The 17,974-nt window shown below is 45.6% G+C and overlaps 1 protein-coding gene across 1 annotated transcript in view; it reads left to right on the forward strand.

Annotated features, from left to right (window-relative positions):
* Positions 1 to 8,238, forward strand: part of LOC143962107 (phospholipid scramblase 1-like) — a 69,411-nt gene extending 61,173 nt beyond the window's left edge. Inside the window, exon 7 of the mRNA XM_077471433.1 lies at positions 4,556 to 8,238. Coding sequence (XP_077327559.1) covers positions 4,556 to 4,609 — 54 coding nt within the window. The 3' untranslated portion in view covers positions 4,610 to 8,238. The remainder of the gene's footprint in view (positions 1 to 4,555) is intronic.
* Positions 8,239 to 17,974: the final 9,736 nt, after the last annotated feature.

The raw sequence follows: 17,974 nt of genomic DNA on the forward strand, positions 1-17,974 counted from the left end.
AGACATGGCGCACGCATTCTTCAACTCAAAATGTAAAGCAGCTGGAAGTGGCAATATTATGGAAGTGATGTGGGTGATGAGAGGAAGTATAGATATAACTGCCCAAGTAACAAATATGCCCAAAATAGAATGATAAAGTAACTTTTTCTAAACAAGGCTGCTGCGTCTGCAAGTACACTTAGAACTGCGGGAGGTCAATTTATGCACTGCGAATGCGCATGCGCAAGCGGCATTTGTACACGTTCAAGTGCTTTGGTTCACTGTGCCAGCAAAATCTTAGTAAATGTCAAGCCATGTAAATGCATTTGCATAGGTTGAAAGGGCACACCTCTCAACTTGAGTTTTTTTTTTTTTTTACGCTGGTTCGCTTTTATGTTTTTTTTAAAGGATATTTGCACACGGGTCATGTTAGCGTTAGGGATGAGCCGGCAATACACATAAAAGTTCATTGTTAAAAACAGCATTAAGAAAAAAAGAAAAAAAATGCGTGGGGGTCCCCTGAAATTCCATACCAGGCCCTTCAGGTCTGGTATGGATTTCAAGGGGAACCCCGGGCCAAAAAAAAAGAAAAATGGAGTGGGGGGCCCCCCTCAAAATCCATACCAGACCCTTATCCGAGCACACAACCTGGCAGGCCGCAGGAAAAGAGAGGGGGGACGAGAGAGCGGCCCCCTCCCTCCTAAACCCTACCAGGCCACATGCCCTCAATATTGGGAGGGTGCTTTGGGGTAGCCCCCCAAAGCACCATGTCCCCATGTTGATGGGGACAAGGGCCTCATCCCCACAACCCTTGCCTGGTGGTTGTGGGGGTCTGCGGGTGGGGGGCTTATCGGAATCTCGAAGCCCCCTTTAACAAGAGGACCTCCAGATCCAGGCCCCCCCTGTGTGAAATGGTAAGGGGGATACAAAGTACCCCTACCATTTCACCAAAAAAGTGACAAAAATGTTAAAAATGACAAGAGACCATTTTTAACAATACCTTTATTTAAAGTCTCCTTCTTTCCATCTTCTTTGGGTCTTCTTCCATCTTCTTTCCTTCATCCTTCGGTTTCTTCCTTCATCTTCTTCCTCTGCTTCTTCCTCCAATCCTCTGCTTCTTGCTCCGGTGTTCTCGTCCGCCATCTTCCTCCACGACATCTCTTCTTCCCCGCTTCGTTCTTGGGCATCAATGGGAGGCTCCCGCTATGTGACGCTTCTCTTCTTCTGATACTTATATAACGAAACTGTGTGTCAGAGGGGGGCCCCACCCTTCGTTATATAAGAACTGTCAGAAGAAGAGAAGCGTCACACAGCGGGAGACTCCCATTGATGCGGAGCGGCCTGAGAACGAAGCGGGGAAGAGGACGCCATGGAGGAAGATGCCGGACGAGAACACCGGAGCAAGAAGCAGAGGATCGGAGGAAAAAGCAGAGGAAGAAGAAGATGGAGGAAGAAACCGAAGGAAGAATGAAGAAGACCTGAAGAAGAAGGAAAGAAGAAGACTTTAAGTAAAGGAATTGTCAAAAACGGTCTCTTGTAATTTTTAAAATTTTTGACACTTTTTTTGTGAAATGGTACTGGGGGGGTGGGATCTCCTTGTTAAAGGGGGCTTCCAGATTCCGATAAGCCCCCCGCCCACAGACCCCCACAACCACCGTGCAAGGGTTGTGGGGATGAGGCCCTTGTCCCCATCAACATGGGGACATGGTGATTTGGGGGGCTACCCCCAAAGCACCCTCCCAATGTTGAGGGCATGTGGCCTGGTACGGTTCCAGAGGGGGGGTTCTCTCGTCCCCCCTCTTTTCCTGCGGCCTGCCAGGTTGCATGCTCGGATAAGGGTCTGGTATGGATTTTGAGGGGGACCCCCATGCCATTTTTTTTTTATTTTGGCACGGGGTTCCCTTTAATATCCATACCAGACCTGAAGGGCCTGGTATGGATTTTGAGGGGGACCCCACGCCAAATTTTTTTATTACATTTTGGCGTGGGGTTCCCCTTAATATCCATACCAGACCTAAGGGCCTGGTATGCTCGTGGAGGGGAACACATGCCGGTTTTTTATTTAATATTAAAGTCGCCTAGCATGGGGGGGAATTAAAGTTGTGTTGTAAGTCGCCCCAAGTCACGCTGTGATTCATACTCAAGTTGTGTCCAAGTTGCCTCCCAAAGTCACGCTGGAAGTCGTGTTGCTTCTGTGTGAATGGACTCTTAATGACTCTTAATGATACGGTGTGCGCTATTATCAATGGCATATTATTATTGCTGTTGTGCATATGAGTGCGCTGGTTTACACGCTCAATTAATGATTTATCTGGCGCACCAATTAAGGTATGAACCGGCGCAGCACATTCATCTTAATAAATGACCCCCTATGTGTTCTGAATTATTTATTAAAGGAAAAATATGCTCTCTTTCACAATGGGCATCTATCTATATATGGGGCTTATGAATATATATCTATATTCTTCAGGGGCCCCCGGCAATTGGTACAAAATACAAAACACTTTGTATAAATTTGGTTAATTAATATCACTCAAAATGGATGTTTATATGGATACATGTATAACTCCTGCATCTCCTATGAAACCCTATTTGTCTTGGGACAACACATGTTATATGGGTATTTTCATGTAGATGCGGTCACGGTTTTTGTGTCTTTACAACAATGATGGGTATCTAAACAAAATTCTTCATTTGTTCTATAACAAAATTGATATTTCTGTCTTATGGCAGATTACTCTTGGGTTCAGTGGATATTAAAATCATGGTCGTATCTGTGACCTGGGTCCTAATAAAACATTTTAGTTACTTATGATCACATATATTTACAATATCACATGTATACAGGTTTTAATGGTTACGTCCAAACCATTTCTCCTTTCAGACAAATTAGGCACATATTGATTATTGTCTGTTCAGGGATTTTTCCCAGTTAGTCCTTTGGCGTAGCATTAACTTCGCATCTCAGTCATTGTCTGAGGGAAAACTTGAGTCAACATTGGGGTTTGACTAGGAAGGCAATTTGACCCTTTGAAACAATGGGGTTATTTACCCAAGCTTTTCCTTCGATTAAAGGTTTTGTAACTTGGGTTTGAAAACAAACATTTGACCTTACTCAACTGGTTTTGTATCTGATTCATGCTTTCTTGGTTTCAACAAAGGTTTTGTCTCTTAACTTTTTAACTCCCCAATGGATGGTGTAACTTAATCCGCCTTCCCTGTTGGGAGGAAGGAATGTTTTTCAGGAGTGATGACTCCTAAGTTACGAGTTCCATAAAAATATAATATTCTAATGTATCTCGGCCATGACAAACTGGTATCAGATGCAGGTATTTGGTCACAGATCATACGGGAAACACCATAGATGAGACCTGAGCACTGAACCTGAGCACTGGCTCAGTTTAACTACTTGCCTACCGGGCACTTTGGCACTAACAATTGCCTGGTCATGCAACACTGTACCCATATGACATTTTTAGCATTTTTTTCAGACAAATATAGATTTTTTGGGGTATTTAATCACTACTTAGGTTTTTTTTTTGCTAAATAAACAAAAAAGATTGAAACATTTTGAAAAAAAAAGTTTTCCTAGTTTGGCATAACATTTTGCAAACAGGTAATTTTTCTCCTTCACTGATGGGCACTGATAGGCTGCATCGATGGGCACTGTTGAGACGGCACTGGTGGGCTGCACTCATGGGCACCAATGAGACAGCACTGGTGGGAACTGATGAGGCGGCACTGATAGGCGACACTGGTGGGCAGTGATTGACAGCACTGGTGGGCTCTGATAGGCAGCACTGGTGGGCACTGTTGGGACTGCACTGATTATCAGAATGCTGATGATGGGAGGATATCATATAACACCCTCCCGGAACTGGCTGAACGTGCTGTAGCCATAATTTGGCTATATCACAGTCAGCAAGTGGTTAAATAACCTACCTGGCTCCAACATTAGTAACAGGTGTGCGTGTACGGGCATGTGATTGCACACATGGATAAGGGTGAGTTGATGGGTAAGACTGCTGGTCTGCGTCTGTGTGCATAAATCCATCTTGCCTACTGGCATGCCCTTCCTGACATAAAGACAAGATATTCAAGTGGACTATTAAGAGTTCCTCTTAGCTAGCAACCTATTGCAGAATCTCCACCCTTTGAATGAGACTCCAGACCTAAATTTGCCATATGGTAGCAGATTAAATCTTCTTGAATTTAGTCAATTTAAGTTCTAGCCTGAATATATTACCAATTGGTTACAGCAGGCCAGAAGAAACAGTATCTGGGCCAATTTTGTCATCTTCTGAAAATTTGGATCCAATGCAGCCCGGGAGCCTTCTGGACCCCCAGTGAATAACTTTGTGAAGGTCAGAGTTTAGCCACATCTTGTCCATACTTCCCATAATGGGATTCTGAGATCTCTATTATCTATTTGAGAGTCTCAGGCAGTGGTGCAAGATATTAGATCCTGGGGGGGGGTTCCTAGGCTCTGTCTTTCTCTCAATGTTCTCTCAATGTTACACATAATTGATACAATTATACAATATAATGACAGGAATTGTGCTTCTCTCTGCTGTAGGATTCCGAGATTTATTCCAAAAGGAGTGTGGCAACCCGTCCAAGGCGCGACTAAGCAGGTGCTGAAGTCTCATGATGTGAACTGGTCTTCTCATGTCAAGACTACAGATGAACATACTGAACATCTAGAAAATAAGAAACCCTATTCAGTATCATGTTGGAAAATCTTAATCTCCGGTAACAGCTTCCATCTTTTAAAAATACTCTATGATGGTCATATAGGGCACTCTAGATTCATACACCCCAATCTTCAATTTATATAACATTTGTACCAAAATATACATTTGCTAACAATGCCATAACCACAGATGTAAGACACCAAGACTCCCATTTTGATCCTGCCTATTGAGGATTCTTTATCACAAACAAAATCTCAATTCTGATGGAGATACCGGCCCATCAGAGCCAGATTTGGAGGACTTCTCGTCACAATCGGACATTTCATTCTTAAGAGATGGATACCAGCCCACCAGATCTGGTTTTGGTGGAATCCTCATCACCAGTGGACAATCCATTCCTAATAAAGATAACAGCCCACCAGAGCCAGTTTTGAAAGACTTCTTATCACAAGCAGACATCTCATAATAACTAGTATGCCGCGTACACACGATCGGACTATCCGGCAGACTTAGTCCGACGAAAATTCGATGGACTTTGCAGTTGAGGTCCGCTGGACTTTCAAACAAACGTACTTGGCCACACACGATCACTCCAAAAGTCTGACGGATTTGAACGTGATGACGTATAATAAGGAAGTTCATAGCCAGTAGCCAATAGCTGCCCTAGCGTTGGTTTTAGTCCATCGGACTAGCACACAGGCGAACGTATTGTCCACTAAAAGCTGAGTCCGGTGGACAATTTTGAAGCAAGTCTTATTTCTAAGTCCGCCGGACTTTTGGGAAGAAAAAGTCAGCTGGAGCCCACACACGATCAAATTGTCCAGTGGAGCCTGGTCTACCGGACTAAGTCCGCTGGATAGTCCGATCGCGTGTACGAGGCATTAGAGATAATAACTCACCAGAGCTAGTTTGGAAGGAAGCTTCAACACAAGTGGAATCCCATTCATAATAGAGATACCAGCCCATCAAAGCCCGTCTTGAGGGACTCTTCATTCATCTCCTTCTTATAGTTTATACGAGTCTACTGTAGCTAGTTTTGGAGGCCACCACATCGCAAGCAGACATCTCCTTCCTAAGACACGGCGGCAAGGCTGATAACAGGAAAAAAAACCTGGGAATCCATCTCTCCTTCGCTGAGGAGCTTACATTGGCTAACCGTAAAAAATCGGATCACGTTCAAGACCCTTTGCCTCACCCACAAATGCGTGCATAGAGAAGCTCCGCAATACCTAATGGAGAAAATAAATCATTACACACCAAACCGCAGTCTTCCATCAGCCAAAAAAAAACGCCTCGTGCCCAAAGCCCGGTATAAATCCAAGGGGGATCGGAGATTCGCTGTCCAAGGGCCTCGGCTATGGAATGCTCTACCAATCAACATCCGCCTGGAAGAAAATCACCTGGCTTTTAGGAAAAAACTCAAGACCTTTCTCTTTTATCAGATGATCAAAGCTCGCCACAGCGCCTAGAGGCGATTCAGTTCGCATTGTGCGCTATACAAGTATTTCATTCATTCATTCATTCATACCAGCCAATTGGTTTGGGGATGGATCACTCTGCAAAACTTACCAAAGACAATGACTAATGCCCTGTACACACGGTCGGACATTCTCAATCTTGTCTTGCATACACACGGTCGCACAAAGTTGTCGGAAAATCCGACCGTTCAGAATGAGGTGATGTACAACACATACGATGGGACTATAAAGAGGCAAGTAGCCAATAGCTTTCATCTCCTAATTTATTCTGAGCATCGTGGCACTTTGTGCGTCGGAATTGTCTAAATGCGATTGGAATTTAAACAATCAAATTTTGTGGTCGGGAAATTTTAAATCCAGATCTCAAACTTTGTGTGTCGGAAATTCCAACAGAAAAAGCCAGATGGAGACCACACACTATCGGAATTTCCAAAAACACAATCTGATTGCACATTTTCCGTCGGAAAGTCCGACCATGCGTACTGGGCATTACTGGTGGAAAGGAACTTCTACCTGTTGACATGGATGGACAGGATGTTAGCGTGTTGTTTGCCCAGGCTGCTGAAGTCATCCAGGCTTTGAATGGTGGAATCTTGATACTGTTTCACGTGCCAATATAATTAGTTCAGAATGCTGCACTAAAGCCGCGTATACATGACCGGACTTTCCGGCAGACTAGGTCAACCGGTCTTCCCGATGGACTTTCGGCAGCGTTCCGACTGACTTTCTGAATGAACGGACTTGGCCACACACAATCACACCAAAGTCCGACGGATTTGAACGCGATGACGTACGACCGGACTAGAATAAGGAAGTTCATAGCCAGTAGCCAATAGCTGCCCTAGCGTCGGTTTTTGTCCGTCGGACTAGCATACAGACGAACAGATTTCTCCATAGGAACTGGATAAATAGTGTAGTGCCTTATAAATGTTGAAATTAGAGTCTATAAGTTGGTATCCTCATCCTCATTAATTGAAACGAAAAAGGAAAAATGGGTTAACATGGACTACTCCAGATAGGTTACCATGTAGCACCAGTGGTAATTGAGGACTGTCTTGATATCCAGAAATTAGGCAAGGTAAAATAAAACAGTTACATAGATTTTATTCAAAAAAGTTTATTCATTAAAAACATTTGTTTATATCCAACCATTATACAGTCTTAAACCATCATAGTACAAACAATGTTACAATGAGGTAGTAACCTGCCCCCCATTTTTAGGAGTATGGAATACAACAACTTATGCCCAGATTGGTGGTGTCCTCTACTAGTTTTGCGACAAAGTCGCTTCTTCAGGAGGTCTCTTGGCGCATCTAAGGTTGAATAAATACAATCTTATAATTAAGGTTATACAAAACTACACTTACTACAATAAGACATGTTGTGGTCTTACAAAATTGCAAACATGGAGTAATTTTATAATTGCAGCAGCGGTGGTAATAGCACGGCTTACCATCGGGGTCCCCAAAAGAAGCCTACAGGTGGCTCCCTGATAGGGGTCTGCCACCCCCGGGGTGGACACGGGAGGCACGTTAAACAGAGTAGGCTGTAGATAATAATATGTAGAGAATATAAATACGATTAATATATTATATCTGCCAACACATGTGGCGAACATATAGTTAAACTCATAGCAACGGTTAGGGTGGGCTAATAAAGTAAAGATCAGTCCTCAATTACCACTGGTGCTACATGGTAACCTATCTGGAGTAGTCCATGTTAACCCATTTTTCCTTTTTCATTCCATAGGAACTTGGGACGGCGGAGTTCCGGTGGAAAAATTTGAAACATGTTCTATTTCTAAAGTCCGGCAGATTTTTGGACAGCAAAGGTCCGATGGAGCCCACACACGATCGAATTGCCTGATGGATTCGTTCCGTTGGACCATTGCTGTCCAAAAATCCGGTCGTGTGTACGCGGCATAAGTCACAAAGTAGGTATTTTTTTTAGCGTCAGCAGCTTAAGGTCAGGGTGCCAAGGTGGGCATGCTAAGCCATTTTCAGTTGTACCTAGAGGATCAATATATATGCAAATCATTGTTTTATTTCTTATTGCAACCTAACTGTAGTAAAGTTTGTTAAATACTATCTAGTCTGTAGTGTCCTTCTTATGTTTGAAAAAGGTGGTCTTTGCTTTACTCTCTGCCTTAGGATCCACACATTTGTTCAAACTGATTTTTCCTCACCTGAAGACGGTGGTAAGTCCATCATGAAGCCAACTTAAACGAAAAAAAAAAAAAATTAGGAAAAAGTGTATGGTGCTGAAATGAACATCCTACGGGCCAGGGGGGCATTGCTAGGATTGCAAAATACTTGGGGGGACCTTCGGGCATCCCAAGGACAGTAATAGTGTGGCGTCTCACCACTGCAATCAGTATGACCACCAAAAATTGTGTTAACAGTGGGAGAGGCATGATTACATAAAAGCCCGAGCTTCCTTGTACCCATAAAAATAGGCTTTAACTGCTCTGCCACCAGTGAAAATCTCACAGACACACATAAACCTCAGTACAATCATTATAAAGAACGAAATGCTTGTGCTACATATGATTTTGTGCACACTGAAACTAGCCAGAGAGCTAACACTTTGTCTGAGCTTACCATAAAGCAGATCTTCACCAAAAAAGGAAATGCTGCTGCACCCGCCCCCCCCCCCATCACCCCCCCCCCATCATATTCAGACCACCTAGGCCACCAGTACTGATCCTTCTCTCTCCCTACCAAATTTCCTCCAATACAGAGCTCCCCTTCACCTCAAATAACCCTCCCCCCAGTAACGATCCTTCTCTCTCCCTACCAATTTCTTCCAGTACAGAGCTCCCCTCCACCTCAAATAACCCTCCCCCGGTACTGATCCTTCTCTCTCCCTACCAATTTCTTCCAGTACAGAGCTCCCCTCCACTTCAAATAACCCCCCCAGTACTGATCCTTCTCTCTCCCTACCAATTTCTTCCAGTACAGAGCTCCCCTCCACCTCAAATAACCCTCCCCCCAGTACTGATCCTTCTCTCTCCCTACCAAATTTCCTCCAGTACAGAGCTCCCCTTAACCTCAAATAAACCCCCCCCCCCGTACTGATCCTTCTCTCTCCCTACCAATTTCCTCCAGTACAGAGCTCCCCTTCACCTCAAATAACCCCCACCAGTACTAATCCTTCTCTCTCCCTACCAAATTTCCTCCAGTACAGAGCTCCCCTCCACCTCAAGCCCCCCCCCCTCCCCCAGTAATGATCCTTCTCTCTCCCTACCAATTTCCTCCAGTACAGAGCTGCCCTCCACCTAAAATAACCCCCCACACCCCAGTACTGATCCTTCACACTCCCTACCAATTTTCTCCAGTGCAGAGCTCCCCTCCACCTCAAATAACCCCCCCCCAGTACTGATCCTTCTCTCTCCCTACCAATTTACTCCAGTACAGAGCTCCCCTCCACCTCAAATAACCCCCCCCCCCCCCCAGTACAGTGATCTACCCCCCAAATTCCACTCACCAAACCCTGACTAGTGCAGTCCTCAGTGAGGGGAAGTCCTCCCTTTAGGTGTGTCATGTGACTTCAGAGCCAAGGAGAAGCCTTCCTGGGCTCTGGGGGAATGAGCCGGTGCTGCAGTAAGAGTCTCACCACAACACAGAAACTAAAAAAGAAAAAAAAGTTGGGCGGTTGCAGCACTGGGTAACTTGTAGGGTGGCCACCTGTCTGGGATTCACCCGGACAGTTCAGGTTTGAAAATCATGTGTCCGGGTTTTCAAACTGCCTGAAACCAAGACACATTATTCAGACTGGACTCTGGCTTCCTAGCAGGGTTGCTGGCTGCATGATTGGACATGCTAGCCAACATTTGTTGGCAAAAGTCTGACAACAAATGTTGAATGGAGCATACACACAGTCGGACTTTCCGCCAACAAGCTCACATCCAACATTTGCTGTTGAAAAATCCAATGGTGTGTACGGGGCATTACACTCTCTTTCACACTGTCCAAAGCAGCATAAACAGTTCCCCCGCACTCCCCCGAAGGAACTGGAGAGAGGGCTCGATCTTCTCCTCTTCCTCCCGCCCCTCCCACTCTGTGTCTGCCCACACTCCAATCCCCATGGCTGTGCCTCAGAAAAGGAAAGTGGGGGAATTTGAAGTCCAGCAGCCTCAGATACATCTGGATGAGAGGTGCTGACTGCCAAGGGGTGAGTGAGCTCACCATCCATCCCTGTGTGTGACTGAAGTCTCCCCCCTTCTCTGTCCTGCCTCTGAGTGAGTACACTAAGGGGAATCAGGGTTCTCAAAGCACCCCTTATATCACAGTTCCCCTTTACACCAGAGGCCACAGTGTTCCCTCTTATATCTGAGTCCTCAGCATGCATCAGAGTACTCAGTGGTTCAGGGTTCTCAAAGCACCCCTTATATCACAGTTGCCCTTTACACCGGAGAGGCCACAGTGCTCCCCCTTACATCAGAGTCCTCACTGTTCATAAGAGTTCTCAGTGTTCCCCCTTAGATCAGGGTTCCCAGAGCATCCCTTATGTTAGAGTCCCCAGAGTTCTCCCTTATATAAGAGTCCCCCTTACAGTGTACAGGAACTCTGCGGATTCATATGTAGAAGGGGAACTCTGCAGATTCATATGTAGAATGTGAACTCTGCGGATTCATATGTAGAAGGGGAACTCTGTGTATTCATATGTAGAAGGGGAACTCTGTGTATTCAGATGTAGTAGGGGAACTCTGTGGATTCATATGTAGAATGGGAACTCTGTGGATTCATATGTAGAATGGGAACTCTGTGGATTCATATGTAGAATGGGAACTCTGTGGATTCATATGTAGAATGGGAACTCTGTGGATTCATATGTAGAAGGGGAACTGCGGATTCATATGTAGAAGGGGAACTCTGCAGATTCATATGTAGAATGGGAATTCTGCAGATTCATATGTATAATGGGAACTCTGCAGATTCATATGTAGAATGGGAACTCTGCAGATTCATATGTAGAAGGGGAACTCTGCAGATTCATATGTGGAAGGGGAACTCTGTAGATTCATATGAAGAAGGGGAACTCTGTAGATTCAGATTTTAAGGGGGAACTCTGTGGACTCTGATGTAGAGGGGGACTCTTCTGATTAACCTCATATGATTAGAAATGTTATTTAATTGCAAAATATATGTATAGTTTATACTATAAAAAAAAGAAAAATTGCTGTGCACAGCTAAGGTGTTTGGGTTTGAAGAAAAGTTGGCGACCCTAGTTTAACTTGCCCTGGGTGCCTGGCCCTAGAGACGCCCATACTCAGGCCAGACATAGCACAGCACAAGTAAGCCATGATACACAGGGACGGGGATGACATGGAAGCCATAAATCCAGCTTACCGGTCAAGGTAGATATGAATATCTTTTGTGTGTGCACCTGTTAGTACTATGACTTTGGATGAAAAAATGGAAAAAAAAAAACAACTATTAGGCTACAACATGCTAAGCCCATTGGTGCCCATGAAAAGCCATGCTAAGCCCATTGGTGCCCATGAAAAGCCCCTTGGTGCCCATGAAAAGCCACGCTAAGCCCATTGGTGCCCATGAAAAGCCATGAAAAGCCCATTGGTGCCCATGAAAAGCCACAAAAAGCCTATTGGTGCCCATGAAAAGCCATAAAAAGCCCATTGGTGCCCATGAAAAGCCACGCTAAGCCCATTGGTGCCCATGAAAAGCCCATTGGTGCCCATGAAAAGCCATGCTAAGCCCATTGGTGCCCATGAAAAGCCCATTGGTGCCCATGAAAAGCCACAAAAAGCCCATTGGGGCCCATGAAAAACCATGAAAAGTCCATTGGTGCCCATGAAAAGCCACGATAAGCCCATTGGTGCCCATGAAAAGCCATGAAAAGCCCATTGGTGCCCATGAAAAGCCATGCTAAGCCCATTGGTGCCCATGGTGAAAGGAAGGAAAACCTGGAAAATGGGGTGACAGTTTTGGTGCTGGATAAGAAATTAGCTGGATTGGCATTCTTATTTAAATTAAAGGGGTGTCAAGACTTCACAAAATATTTCTGGGTGAAGCAAGCGTTGAAGGGGTACAGGCGCTCTCAAAAACATAGGGACACCGGGCGCCCGGTGTAATTTGAGCTTTTACAGAAGTTGGTGGTTCAATTGGGGAGTTTGTGTTCATCAGCCTATAAGGCAGTGTTATTTAGAGCAGCCTTTACATTGGCGTGTTTTGAGGCATTCAGGATTGGGGAGCGGATTAGCCCATCTAAAGTAGTGCATGGGGGCATGTTGGATCGGGAGGTATGCTGCACCGAGGATGAGGTGTCCCTCATCGTTCGGCGATCAAAGAAGAACCAAGGGGTAAGGGTAAGAAGGTGCAAATTTTTTCTTTGCCTGGGTCCCTGTTTGTTGTGTTCGGTGGAGGCTGTGAATAAATTCTTGGCTATACGCCCGGGGGTAGTAGGGACTTTTCTCATACACTCCGATGGGTCCTCCTTGTCACAATTCCAATTCATTGAAAAGTTTCAGAAAGGTTTAAGGACTTCAGGATTGGGTGAGAAGGAATTCTCATCAACCAATCAACAAATCTCAATCAATCATCCGGCTAGAGAGGCGGCGAGGAGTGGTTTAACGGATGATGCAGTCAAACACATTGGCGGATGGGAATCAGAGGTTCCAGATTTATGTCAGCCCCCACCTTTTGGTAGATTGAGCCGGGGGGGAGGGGGCATTGGGGATTTGTACTAGTGTAATGATGAATCTGTGGTTATTTGGAGTTTGTTTTCTTCTCTTTCAGATGGAAGGCAGAGATTGGTCTGGATAATGGGCCAGTCTTATGTGTTTTGGGGAGCAAAATGGGGGAATAGGCCGAAAGGGAGGCAGTTGGGCATTTCCAGAAGGGAAGCATGCATAAGGTGGTTGGGAGTACCAGGAATGCTATGGAGTAGAATGGTTTCAGAGGTGCACAAATTTGCGCATTGGGACAGGCCACCATACTTATTCATTTTGCAAGTAGGTGGCAATGATTTAGGGGTAAGATCAATGCTGGACATATCAAGAGACATCAAATTTGATCTCTGGCAGCTCCGCATGGCCTTCCCCGATATGGTGATCATTTGGTTTGACATGATTGCTTGGACTAATTTGTAGCTAGCTAGGTCAGTGGACAGACTTAATAAGGCTTGGAAATATTTAGATTTGTTGTCAGGAATGGGGTCTTGGCTATTAGGCATTGGGAATTGGAGGTGGATACTTGGAGGTACCTGAGAGGGGATGGAGTACACCTGAATGATGTGGGGATAGATATGTGGGCTCTTGGGCTGCAGGATGGCATCCAGGGAGCATTGAGGGTGTGGAGGGGCACCCAAGGGTAAGGGGTGCTATGGTGGGTGTTGGTCTTTGTGGGAGAAGGAAGACACCTCGGAAGCATGGGTTTGGGATCTATCGGGGGTATGGGTCCTGATGGTGGTATTACAGTTAACAGGGGTTTAACTGGAAGTGATTAATGGGTGCACTCTGGTCAGTGGGTTGTCTCAGAGCCAGCATGTCGGCGAGAGTCCTATTGATATATTTAAAGGTGCCGCAGTGCCAGTGGAATCTGATAGTAGGTGGAGGTGTCCAGCAAAGACCAACGCTAGGCAAGGGATATGCTTCATGACAGATTTTTTTTATGGTTATGTTAAAAAGTTAAAATATTATTGGTTAATAAAAGAGGCTGCTACGGCCATGTTTTACTCCAATGATTGGTGTGGTCTCATGTTAATGGGGTGATTGTAGATACGGGTTGGTGGAGTATAATTGGGTCGGGTAGTTTGGTATACTACATCTCTTATACAATGTCATGAACCTTCTCACCATAAATCGTATGTTTTTCTTCACACCCTGTTCAGTCCCAAAACTTATCACCATTGGTCACATGATCTTCACAGCCTACTGAATCCCAAACTTTCTCACCATCAATCATTTGATGTTCTTCACAGCCTGATGAGACCCAAACCTTCTCACCATTGGCAACATGATCTTCTTCCCAGCCTGTTGAGTCCCAAACCTTCTCACCATTGGTCACCTGATAATCTTCATAACCTGTTCACTCCCAAACCTCCTCACCATTAATCACATGATCTTCTCCATAGCCTGATGAGTCCCAAAACTTCTCCCCATCAATCACAAGATCTTCTTCACACCTGGTCAGTTCCAAACCGTCTCACCATTGGTCACATGATCTTCTTCACAGTCTATTGAGTCTAAAACCTTCTCATATTGGTCACATGATCTTCTTCTTCACATCCTTTTCAGTGCCAAACCTTCTTACCATTGGTCATCATATCATCTTCAAATCCTTTTCAGTGCCAAACCTTCTCACCATTGGTCATGAGATTCTTCTTCACAGCCAGTTCAGTCCCAAACCTTCACACCATTGGCCACATGATCTTCTTCACCAGTGGCGTAACTAGAACCTTCAGGGCCCCGATGCAAGAAACCATGAAGGGCCCCCCTGAACCCAAGCCAGGGCCCTTCCCTCCGAGTCCGGCGGTGGAACTCCAGGGCGTGGTCAAAGGTATGACCTTTGTGAGCCCTGTAGTTCCACCACTGGCATCAGTAGTTTTTTTTAATTATTTTCTTTTTCAATTTTTAGGTGCCCCATTGGGGGACTGTCCCTAGGGAGGATGGGGTCCCCGTCCCCAGAAGAAATTAGGTCTTTTTCTCCAGGGCAGATGAAGATACTGCCCCCAGGTGAGAAGGGGTCCCTATCCCCAGGTGAGGAGGGGTCCCTGTACCCACGTGAGAAGGGGCCCCTGTCCCCAGATGGAGGGGTATGTAATGGTGTGTGGGGGATGGGGTCCTCTCACTCACCATGACCAAGCTGCAGGCTGCGCACTCATCCATGTTGGCCTGGGCTCCATCCAGTGTGCTGGACGGGTGATCAGCATATCTCCCAGAAAGACCTTTCATCATCTGTGTATGACGGGGGAAGAGGGGGAGCTCTCATAGGGCTGCACTGCATCTGGGTGCTTAAAGTTTGTTTACCCGGGAGAAGTATGCAGTGCAGTGTGGACCGGACTCGGGGGGGCGGGACTCTGGCTGGGGAGAACAGACATCGGACTGAGCGGCATTGCATGGAGCAGGAGAGGGGTACTCTGAAGAGCCGGCCGAGGACACAGGTCATGCGGGGAATGCACAAATAAAGAGCAGCCAGTGCGATAGTCGAGCATGGAGCTCTGCTAGTCACCCTCCAGCCACCCATGTGCATGGTACACTGATACCCCTAGCTACCTATGCTGCTACCTGCCATATGTAGAGGGGGCTGCATGGGCCCCCTGCAGCAAAGGGGCCAGTTGCGGTCGCAACTGCTGCACCCCCTATAGTTACGCCCCTGTTCTTCACAACCTGTTTAGTCCTGAACCTTGGCACCATCATTCACATAATCTTTTTCATACCCTGTTCAATTCTGAACCTTGGAATCATCAATCACATAATTTTCTTCACACCCTGTTCAATTCTGAACCTTGGCACCATCGATCACATGATCTTTATTAGTCCCATTAAACATTCTGCCTTGGACAGTGATTGATAGATTTATTGAGATGGCACAAAAACTCCCATTATCAGTGTTAGGAAGGCAATTACATCACACGTGAGCTTAACAGACGGACACAACAGGAAATGGCCATGTGACGCGGGATGTCGCTCGGCTGAAAGTTTATGCAAGTCCATAGAAAGAAGAAATGATTTGCATGCATGCAAGGAAAAGGAAAAGTTCTGTATAGAAAACACGGGACTGCGCTCCTGGTGCACGGTGGTAGAACAGATTAATATTTCATTGGAAATTTAAGTTCTACCTTAAAAAACACCTCAAAGTCATATTCACCCCAATTATTTTTTAATAATTTCAGATGCTGATGGCAGAACTCACATTGTTTCTTTGGTTGGAGTAAGTCCAAAATGAAAAGTCCAAACAAATGCAATTTTTTTTCTTGCGTAATACTTTCTTCCTCCTTCTTTCAAAAAGTTACAAACTCTTTATGGAGCCGTGTAAAGCAATGGGTCATCCCAAGCTGGATGAAGTAACACCCGGAATCTTCAAACATTATCCTTCTTCACCCCGGTCAGTGCTCCTCCATTGTTCCAATCCCATACACCCTCCAAGGAATATTCCCAGAGAAAGAAGGAAACTATATAGTGTAGTATATCTCACAAAAAACAACAACCTCATCTATAAATAGAATTGTGCTGACGTGAAATATCGACCATTGGTGCAAAATGTGAAACCTCTTTCTTCACTGAGCAAATTCGCACACATCTCATGCAGATGTCCTCTGTCTGTACCAAACTGACTGCCTTTTGATCCCTGGCAGAGGCGTAACTAGAACTTTCAAGGCCCCGATGCAAGAAACCCTGAAGGGCTCCTCTAACACCTGGCCGGGGATCTTCCCTCTGAGCCCAGTGGTGGAATGCCAAGGGCTCAGCCGCAAGTACTACCTTTGCGGCCCTGGTAGTTCCGCCACTGGTGTCAGTCGTTTTTTTTTTTAATCTTGTTTAATTTTCTTCATTTTTTTTACCATTTTATTGCATTTTTAATTTTTTTATAATCTTATTTTTTTAAATGTTTTTAGAAGTCCCATTGGGGGTCTTTGGTGAGATATCAGGGGTCTAAACCGACCTCTGAAGTTTCACCTTCGAAACAGAGAAAAATAGCCCTCAGCAACACAGAATGAATGGGCGGTAAGAGCCCTGTACAGAGGCTTCCCATTCATTCACAAACCGAAACACAGGAAACAGTTTACGATGCCTCAGTTATGAATGAACAGAGTCAGTGATTGGTACGGATCACTGACTTGATTCATTTAGACAAGGAAGGGGCCAATAAATGACACATTTACAAGCCCCTTCCCCGCTCTCCATCCTGAAAGCAGAGGGGCGAGGGGGAGCTGGGACAGAGCACAGGGGCCCAATGAGAGTACAAGGGCAGGAGAGAGCAAAGGAGCCCAGAGAAAGCACGGGGCGGGAGTACAGAGGCTCAGAGGGGGCCTGGGGGCAGGAGAAGGAAACTGGATAGGAGCTGACATTGACATGTAGAAGAACCAATTCACCCATCTTCCTCCTTGACAGGGCTGGGTTCAGCCCTTCCTTCTCAGAGCTGGCCACTCAGCTGTCGGCTAATTGCCAGCTCCCATCTCTCTCCACAGTTACTCAGCTGTTGATGATATCCTGCTCGTCAGTCCTGCCTACTTAAGCCATTCAGCCCAGAGGATCTCTGCCTTCGCCTTGGTCAACATCACAGAAACAATCTCCTGCGATCCCGTTCAAAGACTTGCTTTGCTGACATCACTTCTGGCTCCAGATCCTGCTTGCTGTTCCTCTACATTGATCCCTCACTTCGGGCTTGGCTGACTTTCCGTTCCGGTTACTGAACTTTGGCTATGTTTTGACTATGTTTATTATTTTTACTTTATTATTAAACAAGTGTGATTTAACTATACTTCTGTCTCGGCCTGGTGTCTGAATGCCAGTTTATCCTCTTCTCCCTCCCATTGGCATTCAGCGGCAGCAGGAGAAGGATGGGGGGGGGGATCAGTTCCTCTACATGCTACCTCCTCTCTCTATTTAGGTGTACAGGGGGGCGCATGGGCCCCCCTGGAGCATTGGGTCAGGTCACAATTGTGACAACAAACAAATAATTGTTCTGGTAGGGGGGATTTCAGCAAGGGGGGGGGGGGCAGATTTGTACTGGAAGGAGGGGGAATTGTTGATCACTGCTCAATTTTTAGGGGGGATTTTTAGTGACACATAATGCTTATACATCTTGGGGGGAGGGGGACTCAGTTTGGTAGGTTTGGCCTGGTCTCTAGATGACCATGTCC

This window comes from Lithobates pipiens, unplaced genomic scaffold (assembly GCF_037356315.1).
Source record: "Lithobates pipiens isolate NorthernLeopardFrog02 unplaced genomic scaffold, aLitPip1_a1.2 Scaffold_8, whole genome shotgun sequence".
Taxonomy (NCBI): Eukaryota; Metazoa; Chordata; class Amphibia; order Anura; family Ranidae; genus Lithobates; species Lithobates pipiens.